We start from the raw sequence: 24,629 nt of genomic DNA, 5'->3' as shown, positions 1-24,629 counted from the left end.
AAAAAAAAAAGAATAATCAATGCCCATAGCTTTGTCAACACAGAACACAAATGCATCAATAACTGCACACACAATTCTGCCCATTTATCTCACAAAGTAGATCTACCCAGAATAAAAAAGTAACAATTGAAAACACAACTTTTTGCCTTGTGGATTTGATGCCAATGTGTGTTATGCAGTTAAGATGGAGTATCATGCATGTATTATGAAATTACTTAACTTACTCACTGAAGAAAGAAGAATAAAAAATTATAACTTTCAGAGCAGAAGACTTAAGCAATTAAAAGCCCCTGGAAGAGTGGAAGGGCTTTTTTAAATATGTAAATATGAAATGAGAATCACTCGACAGGGTTGCCACGGATTTTTCGGAGTGCCTTTCGCACGAATACGAATATTACGCTTTACGCACGTTTTTTGTTATTTAAATTATTAATATTATAAATGCATAACTTATTATGAGATCAAATAATGGTTTATTGAGGAACGGCAACTTGATAGCCTTTACTTATTGTCGCGTTCTATTTATCAAAACAGTAGTCTATAACTTGTAGCGGATGGCAATGACTGGAGTTGGATGCAATCACGAAAGATGAAATTATACAACACCAGAGATGACAGCAACATGGAATCGAAAATAAAAGCGTCTATATTTCTCTACCGCACTTTGACGTAGCGTTGCCATTAGTGCTGTTTTCAGGCTGTTTTATTACAAATAAAGTAAGAAAAGATTGCCATTTTGTTTAATATTCACCATATGGTATGTATTGAAGAGTGGCGTTACACGGATGCTAGGTATACAGCTCCTAGGTATACAGCTCAGTACACAGAAGGAATATATAGAAGGGAAAGAAGTTGAACGGAATGCGGAACTCTGTTTGACTAGGTCATTTTCAGAGACCATTAAAAGAGTCCGACTCAGCTTCGTATGTATGTAAATGCTGTAGGGATATTAGCATCGGCAACAGCACACGCAAAATAAATTGAGGGCAGAATAAAATCATATTGAAATAGGTGGAAAAAGAATTAAGATTCATCGTGTGTATGTGTGTAGGGAGGAGAGAGGGTATATCAGAGGCTACCGAACGCAACCTGGTTTTCCTTCGAGTGGATTGCGCCTTACAAAATTTACTGAATACGAAATCATGTACAGGCAACAAAACAGATGTAATACCAACCGAACAGAGAAACGGATCTAATTGCACGAGAAGATACATAATTAGTTAAATGGGGGAGGAAAGCTACTCGAAACGGAAATAAAGGAAAGATAAGTAGACACCTGTCAGGATGCACGGTGAACGTGTGCCTCGCGGGATTATATAATGGGAATGTCGAAAGCACAAAAGCTGAGATGGTGCACGAGTGAAGATATATAAGAGATAGACGGGTAAAGAGACGGGAAAAATGGTGTGTCAGGATCGGCCCGGGTTGGACTTTTGGTGTTCAGACGCCAACGGGCCGATCCACGTTGAAACAGATTCGACAGTGTTGTGACTTTTGTGGTAGAGGGAGGGGATATATATGGGTAAGCTTGAAAGTTGAATTATACTGTATTATAATATAGTGTATCTAATCATATCGATGATTATCTAAAAGCTTCAAAGCACTGCAAGAAGTTACTCACAAAACACTGAAGACTATTATATTCGAGTTTCTTTTGCTTGTTGGTTTCTGTCGGGATGTAGAAGATTCGGTGAGGGATGTGTGGGTGGAGGGGAACGTTTCTCGCTTGAAAAGGGTCTCGTCTTTTTTTCTCTCGGTTCGGGTTGGTTTTAAGTTCGTGAACATTTTGTCCATATCGCACGCATGAATCACGAAAAAGCTGCACTTGGGTGTCTCACATTTCTCGCCGCACTTGACTCTCTCTCTCTCTCTCTCTCTCTGTCTCTCTTCTCTTTCTATGTGTGTGTCGTTTCAGCCACTTGGAAATCATAAGTGAAAATTAAATCATTCCTTGCACATATCTACGCATATTGCCAGGAATCGGGGCGTTGGCTTTCGGTGTCGGCATCAAATTCGCAGCTACTTCCATCACTAGATGAGCTTTTAATTTTTCTTAAGTTTTATCACATCGGAGGCTGCAATTCTCGCCCTGTTTGTCAAGGATTTTTTAATTCTTTTTTTTTGTTTGTTTTTGAAATTAAAAAGGAAGTGGGGGAATGGGGTGATACAGAAGGAATCCCTGACAAATGCTGTGCTCTTGTGTGATTGTTACTGATCGCCAGATATGGGAGGGTAATCGGTAATTCCGATCCGTTTCTTCAGCTCCTGTGTCTCTTCATTTTCGCCTTCGCTCATATCACATTAATTTTGCGAATATCAATCGACTTTAGAAGGGGAGTTTCTAATGTGGTTTCAATCGAAATCCCCGCCATGGTTATTCCGTATCGTTCGGACGTCCTGGGCAAATGTGGATAGCACTTTGAATTCTGTAAGCGTTTGAATGAAAGAAGAATGAGCAAATGAAATAGAATAAAAAATAATGAATTGCTGCTGCTGCACAAAAGAAAATGTCGAGTAAGAAATGTTCCTTTGATTTCGTTCAGTATTCCCTGTTCATCCTTGAAATGAAAAATCAAAGCGATGCGCTTCTTTCACTAAAATCCGGAAGTCCTCACAAGTTGGGGGCGCCACGTTGACGGTCGTCCCGCTTGCGCTTAGCTCTGATGATATTTTACCCGTACATTGGCCTCGACAAACATTTTCCTTTCTTCTCGTGTCCACTTTTCCGAAAATATAATAAGAAAAGGGGAGAAAAATGGATTGCAATTCAAATAACAAGCCTAATAGCTACTTAATAAGGTTTCTTGAGAGTGATACAAGAAGCAGGCAAATATCTAAACTCGAGAAAAAAATCACAGCAATAATCGGAGGAGGCTGCTGCTCTATGAAAGAGGGCGCAATGGTTATCGAGAAATGCCGAAAAGTATAAATATAAATTAAGATGAAAGTTTCTTTTTTTTTTGTTCGGCTCACTACATAAGTAAAGTGGAAGGAAAGTCTACCTCGTCAGGATTTCTTTCAAATATTTTTTTTTGGGGGGGAGGGGATTTTTCTTTTTGTTCGTTACTTCTTTTTCAATTCAATCACTCTCCGACGCACGGAAACGCAGGGTGGAGCCTTTCTCACATCTCAACAGGAAAACAAGAGGGAGGAATTATAGTAGTCGGACGTCTTAAAATTCCAGCCGATAGGCCGAGCAAGAAGTCTCGTGATCTTGTAAATTGATCGTGCAGCGGGAGGCTGATGGTGCCAAATCAATACGATTGCGGGCAAGTAGATCCTCGTTGGCGCTGACCCAGGTAGCCAGTGTGTCCGAGTCGTAGGTGGGAATGATGGTGACGTCTGCGAAAAATAAACGAAAAGTATTACAGCGTTGCATAACTGTTGTGACAAATGTCTAGTACTACGTACCTAAATCTTTGTCGTCGCCAGTCCAGGATTGTTTGCCCTCCAAAAGAGCGTCAAGAACTTGAGCGGACGGCTCTAGAGTACTCAGTACGTAGTGTCGAGCCCGGATGCGCTTGAAGAAGTCCACGTCCGAATATCGAGGATCGCTGTGATGCGGGATGTACGCCAAATCGACGTAGAATGGGGCGCTGGCAGCGTTGTTGGCGCCGTTGGCGGCTTTGTCGGAAGCTTTGTGCCCGTTGTTGGTTGCAGTAGCTGGGCGCTTGAGCGGGGAACCGTTGCTGCCGTTACTGGAAAAGACGACACCAGGAGCTACAGGAGCTGGTAAACCCAATGGCTTGCCCCACGAAGCCAATGTGTCTTCGTGTTGTTGCTGTTGTTGCTGCTGTGGCGAAAGCTGTTGCGAAAGCGGATGAGGCTGTGGACTGGGAAGAGGTGACGTTTGTGGCAACACTCGTTCATCACGCGAAGAAGATGTGGTCGCAGCTGTCGTGACGTCCTAAACAAAACACAACCGTCAGTTTTAAAGGTATTACAAGTTTGAAATAAAAGAGGAAACGTACCAATTGTCTGCTGGTCGGACTGATAACTGCGGGCTCGGATTCGTAAACATCAGGAGCCACGTAGGGATGCTGCACGTCTCTTGTCGGCGTGCGGTCGTTGCGGTTCAGGTCCTCGTACTGGCCGTGCAAATTGCCAACGACCTCCTCGGTCGTGGCGCTCTCACCACTTTCGTAGTAGTGATAAGAGTTGCCATTTTGGTGATCTCCAATGTGACGGTAGTCGTCGTTGATGGCCTCCTCCGTCGGATAGAGATCAGCCTCGTCGTACGAGTCGCTGTACTTGGTCGCGTAGGGATGGTAATGGTGGTCTTGATCGTCGTGTTCCGATTCGTACAGATACGCTTCCTGATCTGAGGCCTCGTCTGGATGCGGATGGGAAGATTTCTGGGTCGTTTCAACATAATCCAAATGTTGAACGTAGTACTCGTCCGTGTACTCGGCAACTGGAACGGACGACGATTGCGAATCTGAATGGCGATCAGACTCGAAATCCGACAGGTGTTGTTGGTGATGTTGTTGTACTGGCGGTTGTTGCTGTTGCTGGTAGTAGAGTGTGGAAGAGGCTAGCGGTTCGGAATGGTCGGTATCGTCATCGGCATATTGATCGGTGAATGGATTCGGAGACGACGCTGTGTCCTTTTCTTTAAGCCAGATGTTGTGCGGCGCCAATTTGGGATCGGCTAACTCGGCTTTGCTATTGGCTTTGAGATCCACGGGAGTCTGTTGCTGGCCCGGTTGGATCAGTTGGGTCGTGTTGGCTGTCGTAACGGGGTCAGTTGTCTCTGACGAACAGCTGATATCGCTACGGGGCGTCAGGGATCGCTGCTCGAGCCGCTGCTGTTGCAAAAGGGTTGGATCAACGCTGCTGCCGGATCGGTCATCGGAATAGTCTGAACGGGTGCTGGAGATGGCGGACGCCGAGTCATCCACTTTGGTTTCCAAGTGAAAGTCGGACGATTCCGAGGTCTGGATACTGGACAGAGAATCTTTGTTGGCTTCAAAGTCACCGTGGCTGCTACAGCGATCGGTGCTGAATGGAGAGGACGGTACAGGACTGACGGGCGCCACATCCAATTCTTTTTTGATATTCAGTTCGCCAGTGGCGCTGCGAGGTTCGACGTGGCTGACCAAAGACGGCCGATCCAACTTTTCAGCTGGATAATCGTCGTCGGTAGCATGGGAGATGATGGAGCTGGTGGCCGAACGGTCACTGATCGATTCAGATACGACATAGTAAGGTCGGGCACCAGGTTCTCTGTCGTCCCAGCTGGATGGACCGCTTGAGAAGGCCGATTCTTCCGGTTGATGACGAGCGCCGGATTCAGCAGCCAATGTCAATTTGTCAAACGTCTTGGATGACCAGTTGCTGTCCAAACTGGGAGGTTGAGCTCCATCAGTTTCGCCATCCGACGATGCTATGGTTGACAATTTGCTCGCAGTGCTGATGCTGACACCTTCGTATCCAGCTGCCAAGTAGTTGATGGTCGGCGTCAGTGAGGTCGCTGCAACATCTTCATCTTCATCCTCTTCGTGTTGTTTCTCGGCTCCAGCCAAAGAAGTGGAAGAATTGGAATGGACTTCCATCGAATCCAAACTGGATGGCTGACTCACGTCTCTAACGTCGTCTCCGAATCGAGTAGGTGGTGGTGCCGCGAAGGATTCCAAATTAGCAGCTGCTGGAATCACCGTTGATTCAACGGCGACTTCTCGGCGGGCAATATTGGGCGAGAGTGGCGTTTTGGGCGTGACGGAAGTCGACGATGAGCAAGACACATTTGAGCAATCAATAGTCTCCGGTTTCAATTGCTCCGTCTTGTCAACGACATCTAATTTAGCCAAATCAGCGCTCTTCGGTTTCACTTCTTCGATGACATTCTTGGAAGTCTCAACTAGTGCGACTACTGGCAAATTGGCCAGTGGGTCGCACTTGAGTTGGGATGCGGCCTGTGGAATGACTTCTGGCTCAGGAGTGACGGCTTTCACTTCCACTTTAGCCTCCAATTGGGACAAGGATTCTGCGACTTCGGCTACTTTCGAAACAGCAGATGATGATGTCTCTTTGACATCGTGAATAACTTCTTTGACTTCTTCTACGGTTTCTTTTTTTGATGCAAATAAGTCACTTGACATCTTTTTAACATCTTCGATAGTTTCTTTGACTTCCTCTACTTTGGACGACAAACCTGAATGGGCATCACAATCTGCAACCAAGGTTATTTCTTTGACCTGTTGAACTTGGGTTTCTTGTAAGATCGATTCGCATTTTAGCGCTAATTCTTCTGTCTTTTTTACATCTGGGATGATTTCTTTGGCTTCCTCTAATTTGCTTTTGCACGAGACTTCGGTTTCTGATTTTGATGATGATTCAAAGGACATTTCTTTGACCTGCTGTACTTGGGTTTCTATCACTGATTCCGATTTCGACATTGATTCAACCGCCTCTTTGACATCTTGGATGATTTCTTTGATCTCCTCTACTTGCGGTTTGTACAAGTCAGCCTCGGATTTTGATGCCGTTTCAACGGATGCCTTCTTTGCATCAGCAACAATTTCTTTGATCTCTTCCACTTTAGATGTGGGCGAATTAGCATCGATTGTCATTTCAAGAGAGGCTTTTCTTACATCTGAAATGATTTCTTTGGCTTCCTCCGCTTTAGGTTTGGTTAAGTCAGCATCGATTGTCATTTCAAGGGATGCTTTCCTAACATCCGAAATAATTTCTTTGACCTCTTCCACTTTAGATTTAGGCAAGTCAGCATCGATTGTCATTTCAACGGATGCTTTCCTAACATCCGAAATTACTTCTTTGGCCTCTTCCACTTTTAGTTTGGTTAAATCAGCATCAAATGTCATTTCAAGGGACGCCTTTCTTAAATCCGAAATGACTTCTTTGACCTCCTCCATTTTAGGTTTGGTTAAATCAGCATCAAATGTCATTTCAAGGGATGCCTTTCTTGCATCCGAAATTATTTCTTTGACCTCCTCCATTTTAGGTTTGGCTAAGACAGCATCAAATGTCATTTCAAGGGACGCCTTTCTTAAATCCGAAATGACTTCTTTGACCTCCTCCATTTTAGGTTTGGTTAAATCAGCATCAAATGTCATTTCAAGGGACGCCTTTCTGACATCTGCAACGGTTTCTCTGACTTCTTCGTCTACGGAGTGGCAAACAGTTTCAGATTTTGGCGCCGATTCTAGAGTAGCCTTTACATCAGCATGAATAATTTCTTTGATCTCCTCCACTTGAGATTTAGACGAATTGTCGGATTCAAGTTTCAATGTCTCTTTGACGTCAGCGAGGATTTGTTTAACATCCTCTACTTTGTCTTTAGATGGAGTGCTGTCGGTTTCCGATTTGGTTGTTGATTCAGTAAGTGACACTTTGACATCTTGAATGGTTTCTTTGATCTCATCTACTAGAGAGTTAAGAGAGGAGTCAGTTTCCGATTTGGATGGCAATCCTTGTGGGAACGTGAGTTCTTTCAGAAGTTCTGGCCCATCGATGGGTGAGCTGGCAGTGACCGGAGCAACGAATACGAGGTCGGTAGTATCTGTGACTGGTTCACTAGCTACCGATTTAATGTCAGACTCAATAGTTGCCGACTTCATTTCAGCCTCAGTGGATGCCGATTTAATTTCAGTCTCAATAGCTGCCAATTTAATTTCAGTCTCAATAGTTGTCGACTTAATTTCAGCCTGAATAGTTGCCGACTTAATTTCAGCCTCCGTGGATACCGATTTAATGTCAGACTCAATAGTTGCCGACTTAATTTCAGTCTCAATAGTTGCCGATTTAATTTCAGCCTCAGTGGAAACCGATTTAATTTCAGCCTCAATAGCTGCCAACTTGATTTCAGTCTCAATAGTTGCCGATTTAATTTCAGACTCAATATTTGCCATCTTCTTTTCAGATTCGCTAACTGTTGTTTTAATTTCAGACACCACTGCTTCCACTATCGCGTCCTTTTCCACTGAAGTGACCGACGATGCCGAAACATTGGAAAGCTTTCTCTCGGGAATATCCAACTCAAGTTCCAATGGAGCTGCTTCAGAAGTAGAGGATCGCTGGGATTTCACTTCCGCTGATAAAACAACAGTTTCAGTAGTTGCCTGTAGCATGGGCTCGACTACAGCTAAGACATCTTTTTCAGTCTTTCCGTATTTCTCGCATTTTTCAAACACTGGAACAGACTCCTCTTCTTCCTCCTTGGCTGCCATTCCAGTAGGCTCCTTCTCTTTGGTAAGGCATTCACTAACCTTTTCAACAAGTTCGACTGAGCAGATCTTCTGAACCACCTCTTCAATGAAGCTTTTCTCTTTTCCCGAAACTTGCGGTACTTCAACTTCGTCGAATTTGACTGATTTGGTATCTGTAGTTTGAATAGGAACCTCTGGGATGGAATCCTTAACGTTTTTCTTTTCAATATCTTCAGTTGGATGGGCTTCGGCTTCCATAGCGTGGACTGCAATGGAAAGTTCTTCCTTCTTAAACACTTCTTTGGTCTCTTCCAACGAGACTTTCTCTTTCTCCTGCGATTCCACTGGCTTTGTATCCATTTTGGACACTTTGACATCTTCTACGAAAGAACTTTTAACATCCTCGACAAAGTTTTTGACTTTATCCAGGAAACTTTCATGAGAATCGGCGTCTTTTGTCGATTGAGTTGATTCAGAGTCAACCGCTTGGAAACTTTCAACGATGGGCTCGCTGGTCTTGACAACTTCAGCTTCCAAGTCAACAGAAACTTTAGCAGACTTGTCGTCCGTCGTCGAGACTTCAACCTTTTCGGTCACGATATCTCCCACAATCATCTCAAGGATATCAGATTCATCCAATGGCTTCGTTTCAGGCGATTTGGCGATTTCTTTAACGCTGGATTCTTCGACCTTTTCAGCTTTGACGGATTTGTTGTCTACTACCTTGGAAACAATTTCTTCTTCAACCTCCTCCTCCTCCTCGTCCTTCTCGGCGGGTTTGACTTCGGGAGTGGTTTTTTTTACTTCCTCGCTCTTCTTTTCTTCAACAGCAGCGCATTTTGCTTCTACTGGAGAAGAAATCTTTTCTTCGGTTTTCTTCTCTACTGCCGCCTCACATTTCTCTTCTGGCTGTTTTTTCTCAACGGTCGTTTCTGTCGATGGTTTCTCCTCTGGCGTCTTCTGTTTGGACTTTTCCTCAGTGGCTGGAGTTTTCATGAAATCACCGTACTGGTTGTCGATGGAGGCACGGAATTCCTCCGCTTCGGCCTCTTTGGAACGGGAGACTGCAGTACCGTCAACTGCTGATTCTTCTTTCTTATCCGAGTTGAATTGGCTAGATGGGAGCTGTCGATCCTCACTCTGTCCTTGCGGCTCCTCGTAGCTGAAGGAAGAAGCGCCCTGATCTTCTTCGACGGGAGTGATGGGCACGGCACTATCTTTGGTTTTGATTTCCTGCTGGAAGGCTTCCTCCTCTACTTCTACACCATCGTCCTCTTCGTCCAGCACCAGAGGGGTAGGAATTTCTTTGACTGGAGATTTGACTACAGGAGGGCTAGGTGCTGGTTGATGTGGAGCTACAAAATCGTCTAACGGGACGGAAATAGGAACGGGTCGAACAACGATTTCTGCTTTGAATTCTTCTTCGACTTCAACTGACGATGGGCCGGAAGATTCATCGTCGACCACTGCTAAGGACGACGACTTGGTAGTCTGTTGCATATCTTTGGGAGAAGACTCCTCCATCTGTGGGGCGGACTTTTGTGTGAATTGATGAGATTCCGGTTGGGATTCCATCGAAGATAGCTGCTGTTCTTCTTCATAGAGACTAGCGCCGGAACGATCAAGGACGGGCGTTGGTTCTAGGTCGGAAAGGGAAGAGAGAGATGAAAGGGCATCCTCTTGGTGGCCCGTGCTCTCCACAGTCAATTCATGTGATTGGCGTTTTTCAATATCATGTTGGTCATCAACATGTTGGTCATCGATTTCTTCTTCTTTTTCGACATTGTCTACTTTTTCAGAGACAACGTCAGCGCTTTCTTTGGATTGAATCTCTTCAGTGGTAGAGCTATCGCATGGGCCAGACAACTGAGAGGCAACCACATCCGGTTGTTTGTCATCTTCTTCTTTGTCTTTTTCTTCGTCGAGTTCTTTGTCAATGGTCTGATGATCTAAGGAGCTCTCTTCCTGGTGGACTTTTTCCTCTTCTTCCACTTCTTTCTCCCTGTCAACATCTTCGACATTGTCGTCTTGATGTTCTTCGGGTTCTGGCTGTGGAGAAGGAGAAAGAGGTTTGCTAGTTTCCACTGACTGGGATGAGACGGCCGGCTGAATTTCTTCTTCCACCGGCTCTGGCGAGGTTGTGGCGATTTCTTCGTGTTGGTCTTCGATGAGATTTTCATCTTTATCTTCGACTTTGTCATCTTCGACATTTTCATCCTTTTTATCTACAACTTCTTTCTCTTCACTGGGTTCTTGCAACTCTTCGACTTGTTCCTTTGGACTTTCTTGTTGGGTAGCATCCAAGTTGTGACTTTGTTCAATTTGATCGATTATGTCATTTTCGCTCACGTTGGCCATCTCATCTCCGGATGCAACCGGCTGTGGAGAGGCTGATTTGGGTCTGCCAGCGTCGACCGATGTGGACGAGACAGCCGGCTGAATTTCTTCTTCTTCCACCGGTTCTGGGCATTCGTCCGTCTCGAGGTTGTCATCTTGATCGTTGGATCGTTGGTCAACCTGAGCGACGTCCACCGAAACTTCGTTATCGATCGATCGTTCTTCGGCTTCATTGGCCACCTCTTCTTCGTCTTGAACATCTACAACGTCGTCAGGTTTTCCATTTTCTTCGACGTCAGCTACTTCTTCCTTATCGTTGGCTGATTTTTCGTCGAATTCTTCCGGTTCAACAGTTTCTGGGACGGTTTCTTCCTCGTCATCTGTTTTCTCTTTAACTTCCTCGTCATCTGTTTTTTCTTTAACTTCCTCGGCGACTTCCTCGGCGACTTCCTCGGCGACTTCCTCGGTGACTTCCTCGGTGACTTCCTCAGCGACTTCCTCAGCGACTTGCTCGGCGACTTCCTCCACAACTTCATCCGTCACGGCTACTTCGGCATCTTCTGTCTCGGCGTCCGCTTCAGCATCTTCCGTCTGGACAACTTCCTCGGAGATCACCGCGTCAGCAACTTCGGGCTCCTCAGATCCGACCCCTTCATCTCCGCCATCTTCCACTTGGGCGATTTCTTCCTCATCGGCTTCCACTACCTCTTCCTCATCTTTTTCGGCGCTCTCCTCCGCCTCATCCGCATCAGCGACTTCTCCGGCGACTGAGCCTTCGGCTTGCTCTTCGGCTTGCTCTTCGGCTTGCTCTTCGGCTTGTTCTTCGGCTTGTTCTTCGGCTTGCTCTTCTTCTTTTTCTTCGACCTCATCTTCCGCGTTGGCAGGATCTGGTTCAGAATCGTGTTGCGACTCCTGTTCGACCGCTTCTACATCCTCCAAAATCTGGCTTTCAATCGCTTCCAGAACGCTCGTTTCATCCGGCACTTGGCCTCCATCTTCGGTCGGTGTGTCTTGCTTTGGTGAGCTGGCCGCCTGAGGGGCCTCAGCCGCGTTGAAATCCTCTTCGACAACGGCTGGCTGCTCTTCAGTTGGCTGTTCCTCCGTGGTGACAGCCGCCACAGCGACAACAGCTGCAGCAGCTCCAACGACGGCAGCAGCAGCAGCAGCGGCAGCTTTCACTGGTCGCTTGACAGCTTTGCCTGATGGAGTCGACGACGACGATGAAGCGGCCGGGGCCTTTGGAGCCGGTTTAGGAGTCTCTTTAGCTGCTGCGGGTTTAGGTTTAGGAGCCGCTGGCTTGTCTTTCTTTAACGGCTCCTTGGCGACGGGAGCTTTGGGTTCGGCTGGTTTGCTCGTCTCCTTGGGCTTGGCCTTGATGGGTTTGGTCATCGTTTTGGCAGGGCTGACCGGCGTCGCCTCCGTTGTCGAAGGAGCAATCTTCTTGACCAGTTTAACCCTCGTCTTGTCTTCATCTGCTGGCTGTCCTCGAACGGTGGAAGCCGAGCGTTTCTCGCGGGATTGGCTCTGACTTCTTTGAACCTTGTCTTTTATGTCCTTGTCATCGCCGGGTTTTTTATTCTTGGTGATCTCTTCGGCCCGTTTCAACGAAGCCGAACTCTTGAACGAGTGAACTCTGGCCTCGACCATTTTCATGTTGGCCACATCCTTTTTGATTTTGGGTGCCAGCGTTTTATTGGTCTCGCCGTTGACGGACATGGCAGTCTCTTTCTTAGCCGCTGTCGTCGTCGTCGTTGATTTGATGGGCGCCGCTGTCGTTGGCTTGGCTTCCGCTTTCTTGGCGCGCAGTTCGGTGCTGCCCGTTCTCGACGAGCTGCTCAGGACATCAGCCTTGATGACTTTAGGGGCCGGACGTGGCTTGGCATCCGCCTCTTTGGAATTGGCATTGCTGCCGGAATGATCAGCCGCTTTGGGCGGCGGCTTGCTGCTCACTTCCTTGCGGACGGCCGAAGCTTTGACAGGAACTGGTTCAATTGGGGTGTGACGAGGCGACGAAGTGCTCTTCGTCTTGACTGGGCTCTTGGTGAAAGCGCTGGACGTGGATGACGGAGTGATGACGGCGGACGGCGGAGCGGCCACATCTTTGGCCATGAAAACGGGCGACTTGAGGAATTCCAATTGACGGAACTTTTCCAGCCCTTCGAGGATCTTGTGTTGAGGAGCACTGCCCGGGAACAGGAGGCGAGTGACGGGCTCGTTGGGATCGGCCGGCTGCCACACCAGCAGGGCGCAAACCGAGACAATGTCCAGCAGCGGAATGCGGAATTCTTTGCCGCCCATTTTGATGGTTCGGAAAGCCGTCGAAACGTCTCCAGAACGCCAGAGACGCATGAGCTCCTTGACCTCGGGACTGTTGGCGCTGGGACTGACGATGAACATGTCAAGTGTTCCGTGCCCCACCTATAAGATGATGACAAGAGAGATCAGAGATAATGAAGCACTCAATATGCGCGACTCGATATCAGTACTATTTATACCTTGTGGTAGAGATTGATGGGCTCCAGAGTGGCAGAGCGATAGATTGGCTGTGCTTTGAGCTGTAAAGCTCCAAGTCCGGCCGACATGGCCCGGCATAGATCATTGATGTTGACAGTGAGCGATTCGGAAGTAGAGTCGGCCGCATTGATCTGCTGGTCAATGTCACCGAGGTCAACTTCACCGTCCTGTGGCAGATTGCAGAAGATGTGACCCATTTGCGGGTAGACGGGGCTGGCGGCTTTGCGGCAGATGGCCCCAGTCAGGCCGCTGAGAGAGCTGGCATTGCTCCGTGTCATGACGACCGCGTCGAGCCTGATTAATAAACGGACCTTCAATTAATAAACGTTGGACCGGAATGGATGCCAATAATTGATGAGGAGGAAACAGACCGGTCCAAGTGTCGGGTGAAATCCCAGAAGCAGGGCTTGCGTCCGAATCCTCCATCGACGAGAATGTTGAATCCGCTGATGCCGAAGAGGGCAGAGTCTCCCTGTCCGCCTGGGAAGACGTAGAGGGTCGGGTGATTGAACCGGATGTTGCCAACGACGTCGGATGGCTCCAGGAGATGATCCAACGTCACCGACGGCAGAATGTCGGAAATGTATCGGATAAAAGAATTGACGGCGTCTTGTTGGCTCTGCGACTCGGCGGCGCTCAATCGACCGGGCGGGTTGATGGATATCTGCCATCATAACAAGAAATGAGACGCAATGAGACGCCAGTCGCTCGTACCATATACAACATTCTCCCCAATCGTAAATGGATAAAAAAGAAGGAAAAGTCGCAACGATGCCTTCGCGTTCGTCGTTGCCATTACCTTGGCGGCTTTGATGGCAGGATCCTGATTGATCTGCTCGGCGCTCCATTGACCCTCGTCGGCGCAGTGAAGGTCCATCGTGATGCTCGATTCGTAGGCTCGATAGAGCCGCTGGATTTCGGGGTCTTGCACGATGTGCATAAAGTCGCCAAAATCGTAGGTTCCATCCTATACGACAGGGATCGGCAAAAGGAGACGAATTTAGGTCAACGTCATCAAAGCTGAGGGAGAGGGGGGGGGGGGAATGGAGAAGAAAGAAAAAAAGAGACTTGTAAAATCCAGGATCCAGGTCCTGACAATGTGTAGCCGGCGTGAATAACGTGCCGATGGCGCGTGAACGAGGCTAGAAGATTGCGCATGCACTGCTTGAGCGTGCTCAACTGCGGCTGGATGAGGATCTCAGTGACGAGCGAGTCGGAAGCCAACTGGATCAGTTTCTCTCCTGCGGAGTCGAGTTGGAAGAAGAAGAAGAAGAAATGCAGATGAAATCATTGTCAGAAAAACGGTCGTCGTCGTCGAGCCGAGTGAAATCGTGCGACCGAACCAGGTCGTCGTCAGGCTCCATTTCGTTATTGGCAAACCAAATGGAAATGCAAAGCTCTACGCAACGTCGTCGACAAATAAGCCGGGCGGACGGATGACGGGGTTGGAGAAAATAGGCAGCCGTATCTAATCCAATTAAGAATCTGCAAAGTCTGCACGGGGGGCTTATATACTACATCCATCTCCGACCCTAGGAGCCAGCCATTAAACAAACGCCAGCATATTTTCAAATTGATCCGAACTGGGCCGTTATTGCATCGCTGGCGCATTTCACTTCAACTAATAATCCAAAGGGAAAATGCGGAGGAAACTTACCGTTCCTGACTTCTTCGCCGTTGGGGCATTGGGTCGCGATGTTGCGGAGTTCCGACTCGATATCGATCTGCGTTTCGACGCTGTCCCACGAGGCCAGTCCTGATGATGTCGTGGCATTGCACCGGCAAAAGAAGACAAAAAACAGGACACGATCCACCAGAAAGACAAGAGAAAGAGAAAAAGAAAAATATAGATTAAGGAATGTTATTGTCTCCGTGACTATTATTATCTAAACTCTGTTATTTTAGACGTCGGACATGTCCACCTTGAAACAAAACCCCACAAACGTTAGAAACGCATTCCGTCTCTAGATGTTGCGGAGGGTCAAAGATAATCGTTACATGTTATTTCATTGATCCGAATCATGCGGTTCCACCATGGAATCCTCCTCTCCCGTCTGTCATGTTCCAACCGACAGACCTCGTCGTACATATGGCCAGACTTGGTCTTATATTGGCCCCCATGGGTCAATTGCTCCCATTTTTCACCCAAAGTCTGACTGCTGTGTGAGACAGAGGGGGCTAGCTTGAGATGGTACACATTTGACGGTGCTCTCATTGTCGGGCGACGACACATTTACCCACCAGCCAGTTAAAAACACACGTCCAAGCTTTCCTCTTGGGCCGAAGTTTCCCAACGTATTGCCACGTCGCCATTTTGTTTGTGTCCATCTCGGACTTTCGACGCATTGCGCAGTACTATACAACAACGATACAATATTATTATTATACAACGACGACGACGACATTGCGGCATTACATTTCTTTGGACTGTGCTATTACTGTCTCGAGTGTTGGAACGTTTTTACGACTCTTGAAGTCGAGTTGCTTCGTCTGACGTGAAATTTGGTCACGGAGCGATGCCCGTCTCAATGGCATTTTCTCTCTGCCGCTCGTTCTACCTGCTGCCGGCCAACATGGCGAAATGGGCTCCCGAAGAGAAATAGGGACATGGCCAGACGACCGACCGTCCAGCGGAATCGAGAAGAAAAATAAAAGTAAATAAGCTTCAAGGTTCTGGGAGAGAGTTGAATTGGTGATCCGTTTTGCGGTCGGCCCAATTCCGAGGCATAGCTCCGAACGGCCGTGTCGTGCTGCTGCCACGTCCTTCCACATCCAACCACCAAGGGAAAGTTGAGTCCGGAATTATAAAACACACATACGTACACTACTATACACCGATCCCCCCCAAAAAAAACGTGGGAATCATTTTCACGAAATGTTTGACGTGCTCAAGGCACAACCCCCTGGAGAATATAAAGTGTCGGTTGGCGGAGTTCCTCCCTAAAAAAAAAAAGAAAGAAAAAGAGCGGCCCAAAAAGCTACTATACTATCACGTTGTAAATTTTCGCTGGCAGTTGGGGGGGAGGGAGGACGGGTAAGTTTCTTTTTTTGTTTCGCTACTATACTTATATCCTTCACATACCCTCGTGCCATTTCCAAGTGGAAAGTATTGATCGGTCGTTGGTCCGCTAACGTTTTGGCCGACTCAATCGAGGACAAGGAGTTTTTTGTTACCGGCAGACGGAGTCACGGAATCTCATCCAGACAACGGGGCCCAAAAAGAAAGAAAAAGAAAAAACGCCAATCAAGAGAAGAGATGTTTCAGATCAGGTTGCATTGTTTCTTTTTTATCTTCGTTTTCTTTTTTTAGTGGTTTCAAGTTATTCCGGCCATTGATAGCATAATGTAATGGAAGACGGTGAACAAATGTTGTTATTAGAAGACGGAGCTGAGAGATTCCATCTTCCAGCCGGCCGGTAGCAGCTGCGAAACCGCCCCAGCGTCAACAAACGTTTATGTTTTCAACGCACCCACGGACGCCGACCCGGGTTTCCGGGTTCTATCTACATTCCAGCTGACTTGGCTTTCTCTTCTTCTTCTTCTTCGAGATTGAACAAGAAGAAGAAGAAGGCAATATCACAGACAAGGCAATAGTTTCCCAGCATGTGATAGATATATATACAAAAGGATCGGTGGGGGAAGAATAGGAGGCGAATGATTGAATCCGACGTTAAATAAGATGAAAGAGGCAACTGTGGCAACTGCATAGAAATCGGGTCGAATTATCGCAGTCGAACGAGCGAGAGTCTTTGACGACTTTTCTCTCAAAAAATAAGAAAAAGGGAAATTGGCAAAAATAGGAGCTGGGAGAGTATTCCTTCCGCTTCAATGCGTCCGTCTAATATACGAACGTCTATGCGCCGTATACATTCAACGAGAACTCTGCCAGTCTCGGTGCGCAGCACACAACGTCCTGTACTACTACGTAAAAGTACAGACGGGCAAATTATGGTAATTTTCTTCTTCTTTTTTTCGGCTTCCTTTCACTACGCAACTGGAGAGCCCAGTAATGCAGTCATCAAGAGGAGCTTATACACAAAATCTCTCTCTTTCAACCCTTACTCTATATATACATACATATATGTGTGTACTGTGGAAATGTAAATCATGCAACTCTGTCGGGCTAAACATTCCCGATATTTCCAACGCCATTTTCTCTCTCTTTTCCTCGACTGTCGTGATTGGGATTAACCCAGACTTCTTTTTCTTGTATTATGGGCATTATTAGTGTTCGGTTGTTGTTCGAGGTTTTCAGACTGTCGAATGAAAATAACTAGAGAGAAAGGAATGTTGGGTAGTATCGATCGGATGTCAAGATGACGTCGATTCCGGCACGACTTCCTGTGTGCGGGTCCTCACATCACTCAACTTTTTTTCCTGCCGTTATGAAAGCGTCACGCCGGAAAAAGAAGAACAGCTGAGTCTCTTCTCTCTCTCTGCTATTGGCACCAGAGTGATAACCCACCACACGTATGTAATTTCAGCGGCAGAGAAATTGACCGTCGTAACTCGATGGAAAAATCGATCATTTTGCCGCATTTGTGTGCGGTCATTTCGACAATGATTTTCCCATCGGGGCTGACGGACGGCGACACATATTATCCAACAACAACAACTCCAATACGGCATTGTAGTGTGTGCTTTTTCTTTTCCCGAAATAAAACAACAATGGCCGCCAAAAAGTTGGAAATGATGTGTGGTCACGGTTAGTCGCGGACCTTGTCTCGCCAGAAGTAAAAAAAGAGAAAAAAGTTATTTTTTTTTTTCCCGAGACGAACGGGATAAGAAAAGAAAATTCCATGTACAAACGTGCGCGCATACTATACGGTCCGCGTCCGCTCTCGTTTTCGATTGTTTGTTCGCCCGCGTTCGCCTCATTAATTTCTGTTTGGTGTTTTACGAACTGTAATTCTCTGGTTATGTTTGGAAATGCGCATTTTACTCTGTAAGTTTCGTCGGGTGGGGTAGGCGGAGCTGAGCGCAATTTAAACTAACAGACCATTTTGTTCCCCAAAGCGAAAGTCACAGAAAAAGAAAAAGGCCGTTAGATTATATACGTTGTTGTTGTTGTATATAGATCCTTTTGTCGTGATGATTTTATTTATTTATTTGGACGCAAAAAAAGAAAAAACCGGGGGATAAGGCGGCCATGCAGTAGGCGATTGGTTGAATGCGTGGGAAATCAACAAAATGAGAAAACGGCGAAATAACGAAAAGCGCTGGTCTGAATATAAGTTGACGGGTCTGGGGGGATGATACTCTCTCTTGTTTGTTTGTTGAATCTGTTTTTTTGTTGTTTGTTTTGCTAATGGTCCGGTTTTTCTTGTTCTTCTCTCTCGAGAAGTAGAAGAAGAAGAGAAAAAAAGCCCGGAACGGGTTGAAAATCGGATTTTCGTTCAACCGAGTCGTAATGGAAATAGGAAGACAACAAAAATATACCAGTCAACTAAGCCCTTTTTGAAAAGACGGATGGGATTCTTTTTATTCCCCCTCAGAAGAGGGGCTGGGATATTTAGCTAATAGAAAACGGGAGAGAAACCAACCAATCTCGCCGGATCATTACACGTTGAGTGATTGAAAATAAAAGAAAAAAGGGAAGAAGCAGAACGAAACGAAACGAAACGAAAAAAAAAGAGATTTCCTCACGATGATGACGGTGGTTTGGTTATTAACTTGTGTGTGTTTGTCTAGTGTGCACCCATGCATGGGTATATACAGATCCAGTCGGTTATACGTTTGCTATCTCGCGAGTGTTTACATGGATCTCCTAACGGACGAGCCCAGTGTTTCCCTTTTACTTTTTGGGTCGTTGTGGGTTGGTTCCCAGCTGGAAGCGAACCGCGAACAGAACGGGACCATTTCATCATCATGCAGGGCTGGATGTTAAGCCCATCAGGGGCAATTAACGGGGGATGAGAGAAAGGTCTGGAATCCGGCTACTTTGACGTCCAGCAAGATCGGCTTTTGTTTCTCTGTCATTCTTTTATTTTTAAGACACAACCATTAAAGAAATAAAGAAGAAGACGGTCGGACAGGGGCGGCAAGTCATGCGTGAATTAGACAGCAGGACTGTTGGGCCAGCCGGCCGGCAACGAAAGCACAACCGGAAATCAATATGACAGCTGGACGAGTTTTTCCTGTCCATCCGCTTCATATTTCTGACTGAGAACGTACGTACGTACGTGCACAGCCGCGCTTTTTGCACGAATAAGTCCATTTCAAAGTGAATTATTTCGCTTGGCACTGCTGGATCACGTAAAAGACATTAACTATTTGCTGATGTCGGACAGTCTGCCGGTCGGCCGGAATCGATCCGTCTCGACACGGAACATAAAAAAAGAAAGAAAAGAGGGCCAGCAGCACCGCACTTATATGTACGTGTATATATAGCGACCTATAAAGGCCAGCCGCTTGTCGGGAAATTTCTGCAGAGAATCGATATTAGCCGTCGGTTGTCATAGCAACCAGCACACACACACACACACGCAAAGGGGAATAAAGAAAAAAAGCCGGCCGGCTGGCGAAACGCTGCTACACACACACACATCCGCCGAGCGCCCTCCAACTCAACCCCGGGTTTCCTGGGCGAACACAACCGAAAAAAAGGAAAGTTCATCCTCGACTGTGTTACAAAAAATGTTGTGTGTCGTGATTATTATCATCTTATCATTTCGCTGGTGGAAATTGCAAACGCCGGGGCAAATCTCGTTTCGTGAGCTATAGTATTGGACTCGGGAGTTGATTGTTAATCAAACAAGGCCCTCGTGTGTTTTTCGTTAATTAGCTGATGACGACGACGACAGCTAAAAGGGCGACTTGATGAGAGACAATAACTTGGAGTGTGTGTCAAAGTTGTTATTGACAGCCCAAGCACACGACGAAGGAGGAGCGGTCTCTAATATGTTGCGCCTCGAGGAGAAAAACGAAGCCAGTCAACCGCTTTCGTATTCACATGAAACTCAGAGAGACTCGACGTGACGGCCTTAATTTCTCGTCGACGAAACGAACGACGACGACCTGGGCTTTGCTCTCTTTTCTTTTTTTACGGGAAAAAGAATCAATAATCACGGCCGCCCCCTGCCGGTTGTTGGGCCGCGCCCCACCTTTGATCAGCTGACTGCCTGTGAGACCGGGATAGTCTTCGACGTACCGCCTCCAACCGGCCGAACAATAACAAGGCGACATTTATAATTGTGATCTCGTTCCGATCGAATGGCTGAAATTTCTTTCGGGTGTTGAAAGAGAGAAAGAAGAAAAAACCGGATGAGTCACCGGCGTCTTCCTGGTGCGCACGAAGGGAAACTGTTAGTACAAAAAATAAAAAACGTGTTGTTCCATGTCAAAACCGAAAAAGAAAACAAGGAGACAAGGGGCGACACGCACGAGCTGAGTCGAGTCTGAACCGATCCCGTCAAGCGCGGTCGAAACAGCTAATAACCGAAAAGGCAAGAAAAACGGAAACGCTCGACTTTTCGACTGGGGCTCTCCCACACACGCAGACAAACTGATAAGAGCGGCCGTTAATGATGTAGGACGGACCCCACTACTCGCCTTTTAAGACCGGAAATGAGTTTAACATCCTACTACTACTTCAAACTCAATCGAATGCGGGAGAGAGAGAGAGATAATTTGTTAGGTACTTTCTCGTCTCATTTAAATGCGATGGCTGATGGGCTGCACGTCTCAGACGATATGTGATCGAATCACGTCTCAAACATATCCAGCCCAGACCGGGGAAGGAAAAGAAAAAAAAAGAATAATAACACGCCCGTTCCGATTAGCCAACCAAGTCGAACGTATTCCGTCAACTTTTTTTCCAATTTGTTTCCTTTTTTTTTTTATTTATTTCTTTGGAAAAAGGAAAATCTCTTTTCGTTCCTTCGGTGACCGCAAGGCATCACTCACTTCTTCTTTTTTCCCTCTCTCTCTCTCGCTGCTGCTGCTGCTGCAATAATATTGAAAAACATCCGTGACGTCATACCGTGTGATTAAAAAAAATAAAAGTGGAGACCGCAACTTAACACCGGAATCGCCCACTTGCCGAGCTGCACGGGCGGAGAGTCTAAACGAGAAAAATAAAAAGTTTTTCGGAGTAGGAGCCAACGCCGACGAAATGAATCCAGGAAAGTAATAAGGATTGTGCAACGTAGCGGATGCCCAGAAACGACATCAAACTTCCCCTTATTCGTTCGAAAATTAGCCGGAAATACACGCACACACAAGGAAGAATGAAATAACTCGGAAGCGTCGAATTGGAACCGAAAAACGCCACGACGCCTAAACAGAAGAAGAAAAATTTGTTTCTCGACACGAGACAAGACCCTCCCAAAATTGGAACCATTACAACACAGGCCGGAGGGACTAGTACATACGCGCAAATTGTATCCGTCGAATGTGTGTGTGTGGGAGTTAGTCGAGTTACAAGATTAAAGTTGTTCTCCCCCCCATCCACCCCACTCCAATTCCTCGTCATCAAACAGTCAAATAAATTTTACTTGGTGGTGGTGGGTGCGCTATGTTTAATTGCGTCGCCCCCCCCCCTCCTCTCTGTCTGTCCCCCTTCGGGACACACGGAAACGGAATGACTGGATGGAAATTGTTGGTAGATGAGACGGGCACACGCATCTCTCTCCATACGACACACATATCGAAATGGCGAGGGGGGTCTGCCCGGCTGAGTTATTTAGCTGTGAGTCACCTTGGCAACGCTACAGAAGAGGACCAAAGTCCCGTTCCACACACACACACACATACATCCCATATGTTTATGGAGATTGGAGTGGTGCCGCTTCCTAGTCAATGGATAATATCATCTTATCGTTGATCCATCGATTCTTGTTTTTGAATGGTGAGGTTCCCCCCACCACCAGTACCACCGGGAAAGATCCGCCATTTTGAGACACTTGGTGCTGGTGCTGCTGCTGCTGCTAAGACGCATAGGAAAATCTTGCCCTGGACTCCCGTCGTCGTTGGTCGACCGGGGGTGCTGTGTGTGTCTGTGTGTGGCCAGTGCCTGATGCAACTTAGATCGGGCAGTCGAGCGTGACTCGACACGTCTATGTGATTATACAGCCGCACCGGTCGCTCGTGAAGGATATTGCGGTGGACTCGGTGGCTAGTCCAGCCAGCTCAGTCTGCCCTCGCCCAGCACACACACATACACACACGTAAGAAGAAAAAGGGGTGGGGATTCGGGTGAAACCGTGGCAGCACAACGAAAACGTATAAAAATTGGAAAAAAGACAACGCCCCGAGAAAATTGCCAAAAAATCAACTCGCGAGTCTGCCATGCGCAACTGCAAACTCTCTTATTCTATTCATTATTGAGTAGGCTAATCAAGTGGAAATGAATAGATATTTATGTTTTGAATAAACTGACCTTTGGCGAGATGTTCTAGTAGGACTTGCTTGTGCTGTTCGCTGTGCGGCTCACTGAGGACGATCAGCAAATAGCCACCGGAAAGCGGCGAGAAAGCCGATGAGGCGGACGAAGTCTCGTCGGCCATCGTCTCGGCTCTGATTCGCCAATGGAATTTCGACGGGCCGAGATTTGTTTTCGGGTCGGGTACAGAAGACAACAAACCGACTTGCGTTGGAGAGGTTGTGTACGCCTTGGACTTGTTATTCCTCTCTCGAATCAAAGTGCCAAAGGGGGAAATAAATAGGAAAAGGAGAGAGAGAGAGAGGAGAGAGAGGAGAGAATGTGAGACAATGGATCTTGGACGACGTCGCGAATGGAACTGACAGTCGGCCAACGGCTGGAGGAGCCTCATCCACAATTTTCCTCTCTCTCTCCAGTTGCCCTTGGCGACCGTCTCAAGTGCTGCCAAGGGGGGAAGGGGGAGGAGCGTCGGGCAGCGCCGCGACGCCCCCCACGACAAGAGAAGAACTTGCGCGCTCTGCTCCGCCGATTTTTTTCCTTCTCTCTTTCCATCGGAAAAATGTTCTTGGCCAAAAACCTACTAAAGAAGAACAAATTAATTTTGCAACGGGCGAAAGTTACAGGCTGAACTGATGACGCAACGATAATACCTGGGCCAGCAGCAACTCTCTCTCGAATCATAATAAACATCACATCAGGCCGTTCATTAGCGTCGTCGTCGCCAGGTGGAGGCCGCCGCAGCAGCTGAACCTATAATTCCATTTTCAAAACAAAAACAAACGCCAAAAAAAGACGTGCGAGGACGAGTTGTCCGAGTTGTCAGCAGCCGAGCGAGTCGAGACAATGTTGTTGGATTGCGGTTTTCTCTCCTTCTCCTACAGGAGCCCTGGAAGGAGTGTGTACATATGGCCGTGTGTTGTTTCGGCAATATGCTGGCCATGGCCTAGCGTCAGAAAATCCGCTTTGCCATTCGCCATTCCGCTAGTATGTATACGTATAGCCGGCCACAAAATGGCGACCGAGGTGTGGTTGTGTGCGTTGCACAACTCTCTCTCTTTCTCTCTCGCCAATGACGCCATTATTTATTCACGTTTCGATATTGTTTTGGCTGCAACCCGAGAGCCCCCCCGTTTTATTTTTTATTATTTTTCTTCCGTGTCATTGTCCCTGACTATTTGTCATCTGCACAGCATATCAGGCCCGGCCTCACGCGCCGCAGCCCCGTTGCTGGAAATAAAAAGAAAAAGGAGGAAGAAAATTGTTCATTTTCTTCCTCCTTGATTACGCCAACACGACAGCGACCGACCGACCGACCGGAGTCTGACCCACTCAGTTTCTTTTTCGCTTGCCAAAAAATAAAGAAAAAGAAAGAAATAATCCGGACCTATACCAAAAGCCGGCAGCGGTCTAACCGGATGTGAACCGCACCCGAAGACGCCAACCCCCAATCTTATCCGCAAAGAATCACCGTCACATTCCTTGATTTGATCTAATGCCATCAAAGTTGATGACCTTCCGCTTAATTGTAGGCCTCGCCTAGTAAATTAGAAATAGTCGCCAATAGACACACACGAGATCCTGATCCCGTTAAGAAAAAAGGGCGTGTGGATCCTGAAGATTAATTCAAATTTGCCGCCGAAAATTTAATCAACAAGAACCGACGCCAATTTAGAAAAAAAAAGGAATTCGACCCAATTTGGATACGATAAATCATCACTCGCAGTTTGCAGAAGGAGCGTCGGGAGTTTTCAATTGACAGGAGATGGGGGAGAGACATTGTTACACAGGTCGTCATGGCTGCATTTCCTCCCATCGAACTGGAAAGAAGAAAGTTTTGGGACTTGCACCTTGGCAGAAGCCAAAGGATCGGCCGGGTCTCATTAAGTTTGGGGGAGAGAGGTCGACATCCAGCAAGGATGCTCGACGTCTTGTGCATTTTATTGGACGACCAAAAGACAATCTCCTTTGTTTCTCGTGATTGGGCGAAATGGCGTCGGCCAAAAGGCCATCCATCTCCCGAAAAGGGAGGAAGGAAACGGCAAGGAGAAAATAAACGACGAGTCCCGGCCGCAACTCTAGACCCCCAGACACAGTTGGCTTAGCTTAGCCGCCACCATGCGAGAGTGGGATGGGAGATGCGAATAAAAAGATATAGACGCGCACTCTGCTGGATATGTGTGTGTGGGTGAGGAGGAGGAACGACTAGGAGCGGTTTCATTGATCCAACA

At 47.0% G+C, this 24,629-nt stretch overlaps 1 protein-coding gene across 8 annotated transcripts; it reads right to left on the bottom strand.

Annotated features, from left to right (window-relative positions):
• Positions 1-734: 734 nt before the first annotated feature.
• Positions 735-22,794, bottom strand: LOC124310808 (microtubule-associated protein 1B-like). 8 transcript variants are annotated; one of them, XM_046774816.1, is made up of 10 exons: positions 22,399-22,794; positions 14,677-14,775; positions 14,088-14,260; positions 13,819-13,986; positions 13,391-13,683; positions 13,001-13,313; positions 6,633-12,923; positions 3,972-6,587; positions 3,412-3,907; positions 735-3,342 (listed from the first exon to the last, which is right to left on the bottom strand). In XM_046774816.1, the coding sequence occupies exons 1-10, from the start codon at positions 22,790-22,792 to the stop codon at positions 3,173-3,175; spliced, it is 11,013 nt and encodes a 3,670-aa protein (XP_046630772.1). In that variant the 5' UTR covers positions 22,793-22,794; the 3' UTR covers positions 735-3,172. The 8 variants fall into 8 exon arrangements, with proteins under 8 accessions (XP_046630772.1, XP_046630777.1, XP_046630776.1 ...); XM_046774821.1 differs by having other exon boundaries at positions 3,972-7,004; positions 7,089-12,923; XM_046774820.1 differs by having other exon boundaries at positions 3,972-7,694; positions 7,776-12,923.
• Between the last annotated feature and the right edge of the window lie 1,835 nt (positions 22,795-24,629).

The sequence above is a fragment of the Daphnia pulicaria genome, chromosome 8, assembly GCF_021234035.1.
Source record: "Daphnia pulicaria isolate SC F1-1A chromosome 8, SC_F0-13Bv2, whole genome shotgun sequence".
Lineage (NCBI taxonomy): Eukaryota > Metazoa > Arthropoda > Branchiopoda > Diplostraca > Daphniidae > Daphnia > Daphnia pulicaria.
This window is presented reverse-complemented; position numbering and strand designations above follow the sequence as displayed.